This window comes from Oryx dammah, unplaced genomic scaffold (genome assembly GCF_014754425.2).
Source record: "Oryx dammah isolate SB20612 unplaced genomic scaffold, SCBI_Odam_1.1 HiC_scaffold_11232, whole genome shotgun sequence".
Taxonomy (NCBI): Eukaryota; Metazoa; Chordata; class Mammalia; order Artiodactyla; family Bovidae; genus Oryx; species Oryx dammah.
Genome location: NW_024080625.1, coordinates 2,582,302 through 2,583,754, shown reverse-complemented (window position 1 = coordinate 2,583,754; position 1,453 = coordinate 2,582,302). Strand labels below are relative to the sequence as shown.

Sequence of the window (1,453 nt, the reverse complement as noted above, 5' to 3'; positions counted from 1 at the left end):
CAAATTAGGATTTAGTTAGAGGACTTTTACACATTCTTAATTTTCTATCCATGCTTGTTTTTCCAAATGCCTTCAATTTTTTATTTTAAATACTATTTTAAGCAAGTGGAAACCTAAAAAAGTAGGACAGACATTTTGAGTCATCACTGGAATTTAAAATAAGTTGGTTTGTTTTTTACATGCACATGGAATTATCTTAATGATATTAAATGGCTTTACTATAAATAAATTTTTAAGGAACTTATATAAAAAGCTTTCAGGTAATTAAGGCCAATTTTTGACACTTTTTCAATCAGAAAGGGTTGGAATGAAGCTGAGAACAGACTAAGAAGCTTGCTAGCTGATCCTGTGTTCTTCCTGTGCTGGGGCCCCACCCACAACCAGAAAAGACTTTCTAGCCCACCCCTCACTGTACTGGTGAGAAAACCAAACCAAACCTCAGGAGGTAAGCAAGTTCCATGCTGAGTAGTTAAAACTATGACCTTGGTTTGATTACAATAAAATCTCCAGAGGGCAATTTTTTACTTCAAGTATTTATAAACTGTTAGTGTTAATATCGGAGAAGGCAATGGCACCCCACTCCAATACTCTTGCCTGGAAATCCCCATGGCTGGAGGAGCCTGATAGGCTGCAGTCCATGGGGTCGCTAACAGTCGGATAAGACTGAGCAACTTCACTTTCACCTTTCACTTTCATGCATTGGAGAAGGAAATGGCAACCCACTCCAGTGTTCTTGCCTGGAGAATCCCAGGGCCTGGGGAGCCTGGTGGGCTGCCGTCTATGGGGTCACACAGAGTCGGACATAACTGAAGTGACTTAGCAGCAGCAGCAGCAGAGTTAATATTAAAAATATAGAAAGTTGAGCAAATCAAGATGACAAAGGGAACCTCATCATTTGGAAAGCATCAGAATAAGACACATGCGCTGTGTTGCTGCTGTGGCTCTAAAGCCTACCACCTTCAGAAGTCAACCTGCAGCAAATGTGGCTATCCTGCCAGACAAAAGAGAAAGTATAACTGGAGTGGTAAAGCTAAAAGACGAAATACCACCGGGACTGGTCGAATGCGGCACCTAAAATCTTTATACGGCAGATTCAGGCATGTATTCCATGAAGGAACAACGCTTAAACCCAAAAGGGCAGCTGTCGTGGTATCCAGTTCATCTTAAGGATTTCAATGATTACTCAAGCAATAAATGTTCTGGCTTTAAAAAGCAAAGTAAAATAAAAATATAAAGTTACGAGGAGTATCGTACTAAATTATTCTTTCTAGAGGGAAAATTTTCTCTAAAGAAAGTAACATTCTAAATTTTTTTTAATATTAATTCTTTCTATAACACTGCATTGAAAAATATAATGGAAATACAGGAAAGTGCAAAAGATAAATATACAACAAATTGTGATGTAAACACTGATGAAAATACCATTAGGTCAAAAAATAGACAACAGTACTGC

The 1,453-nt window shown here is 38.2% G+C and overlaps 1 protein-coding gene across 1 annotated transcript; it reads left to right on the top strand.

The window, feature by feature from the left end:
- Positions 1 to 873: 873 nt before the first annotated feature.
- Positions 874 to 1,167, top strand: LOC120861330 (60S ribosomal protein L37-like). Its single transcript, XM_040236972.1, has one exon. The coding sequence runs from the start codon at positions 874 to 876 to the stop codon at positions 1,165 to 1,167; it is 294 nt and encodes a 97-aa protein (XP_040092906.1).
- The last annotated feature ends 286 nt before the right edge of the window (positions 1,168 to 1,453 follow it).

What these genes read in the sequence shown, in the direction of transcription:
- LOC120861330 (XM_040236972.1), top strand. Translation starts at nt 874, where the DNA reads ATGACAAAGGGAACCTCATCATTTGGAAAGCATCAGAATAAGACACAT.